This window comes from Centruroides sculpturatus, unplaced genomic scaffold (genome assembly GCF_000671375.1).
Source record: "Centruroides sculpturatus isolate CEXI.00-Female unplaced genomic scaffold, Cexi_2.0 scaffold492, whole genome shotgun sequence".
Classification (NCBI taxonomy): domain Eukaryota; kingdom Metazoa; phylum Arthropoda; class Arachnida; order Scorpiones; family Buthidae; genus Centruroides; species Centruroides sculpturatus.
In genome coordinates, this window is record NW_019385105.1 from 542,499 (window position 1) to 544,414 (window position 1,916).

The following is a 1,916-nucleotide window of genomic DNA, read 5'->3' on the forward strand; positions in this document are numbered from 1 at the left end:
TTATTATGCATTTCTTGTGTTACACGTGTGCGTTACAATGCACATATATGCGACTATATAATAAAATTATGAATTTGTATAGTAACATATTTTGATTATAAGGATTTGTGATAATAATATTGTCATTGTGCCATCGCGCCTCGCCAACAGGCTGGCCACGTGGAGTTCTCCAGGTTTTCTTCGTTTGTAACATGAAAATAGATGCCAGTTTCCTATAGAAAGTCCTCCCGAGAGGCATCCTTCCTTGACAGATTCGCCTGTGTGTCGCGTTGCCGTAAACAAATAAACCAAACCAAACTCGTAATCAATCAGAAAACAACAGCGTTAATTGCAACAATTTACTTTATTATAAAAGATGTTTCTCAACTACAATTTATTCTATCAAGAAAGTCGCTGAACTTTGAAATTTTAATTAACACTTAAGTCCATAAATTGAGATATAGAGATTTTAGGAGAAAATTATTTGAGATAAACATGGAAAATATATTGAATGTAGACTGAAAATTCAGGGAAAAAAATTAAATTTTCAGATAAAGAAGTTTTCGAGATAAACAAGTTTGGTTTACAAGTTTAAATGCATGTTTGGTTTACAGGTTTAAATGATAGACAGGTTTAAATGCATTTCTATTAACATTTTAGAATAATTATTTTTAGTATGATTTTAAAAACATATTTAAATTTCTTTCTTTCAATACTTAACCGTAATTTTAACAAATCTTATAGTGTATACTGTATGGTGTATATTGTAAAATACACTAATAGTGTATGGTACAGTACATACGCAATTAGTACATACAGTAATAGTGTATGGTACAGGTATGATATGTACCTGTACCATACACTATTATATATAATATATAAAGTGTGTGGTGTATTTTAATTATTAATAAATTACAAATAAATTAGAAAGGAAACATTTATTGGAAGTAAGTTAACATCACAAATTTTGAGAAACGACTGCAAATACACAAAACAACTTAAATTACACATCTTGGATGAATTCTGAAAAAAATATATTTCAATTAGAAATTATACATTAATTAAATATTAAGAGATAAAATTGTAAAATTATAAATATAATTTACTTTTAACCGTAGATTCCATGTCCTAAACCACCTCCGTAGGCACCGAGTTGCTTTCCATAACCTCCGAGTCCATATCCGATTCCATGACCAAGACCACCGAGTTGCTTTCCATAACCTCCGAGTCCGTATCCGAGTCCATGACCGATTCCATGACCGATGCCACCATATCCGATACCCTTTCCAACACCGATTCCGTGACCTAATCCACCATATCCGAGTCCGTGACCTAATCCACCATATCCTCCGAGTCCGTGACCACCTAATCCACCGAGTCCGTGACCACCTAATCCACCAATTCCACCTAAGCCATGTCCAAGACCACCGATTCCAAGTCCTGCGGTTCCATAAACAGCGGCAACAGTGGCCAACAGGACTAAAGCAGCTAACTGAAATTAAAATATTAATTAATTATTAAATATTCATATACGAAAGAATTAAATTATTACTTTCACTTTTTCTTACCACTTTCATATTGTTAAATAATTTAAAAATGTATGTTTTGTTGGTATGAAATGTTACTGACTGATGTGAAGTTCGTTAAGAACCATTCGATTATATACCCTTTGGTATAAAGGGCGGAACCTTTAAACGGGGGGCAAAGCACATTAAAAATCGGAACAAGTGGTAGACATTATGAAAGTACAAGTAGTGACGTCACTCCCCCACTTCTTGAAAAGTTTTTCTCCTTTAATTATCATGATATTACATGACCCTGTTTTATGGTTCACTTCCTCTGCACCAATTGCACGATAGGAAACAAAAACTTAACCCGATCAATTCATATAGTTCCGGATTAAAAAATATTCTAAAAGCTCGAAAATCAAAATTAAT

The 1,916-nt window shown here is 33.0% G+C and overlaps 1 protein-coding gene across 1 annotated transcript; it reads right to left on the bottom strand.

The window, feature by feature from the left end:
- Positions 1-1,087: 1,087 nt before the first annotated feature.
- LOC111634778 (acanthoscurrin-2-like) lies at positions 1,088-1,556 on the bottom strand. The gene is made up of 2 exons (XM_023379615.1): positions 1,548-1,556; positions 1,088-1,471 (listed from the first exon to the last, which is right to left on the bottom strand). Exons 1-2 carry the CDS (start codon positions 1,554-1,556, stop codon positions 1,088-1,090), a joined length of 393 nt encoding a protein of 130 aa, XP_023235383.1.
- Between the last annotated feature and the right edge of the window lie 360 nt (positions 1,557-1,916).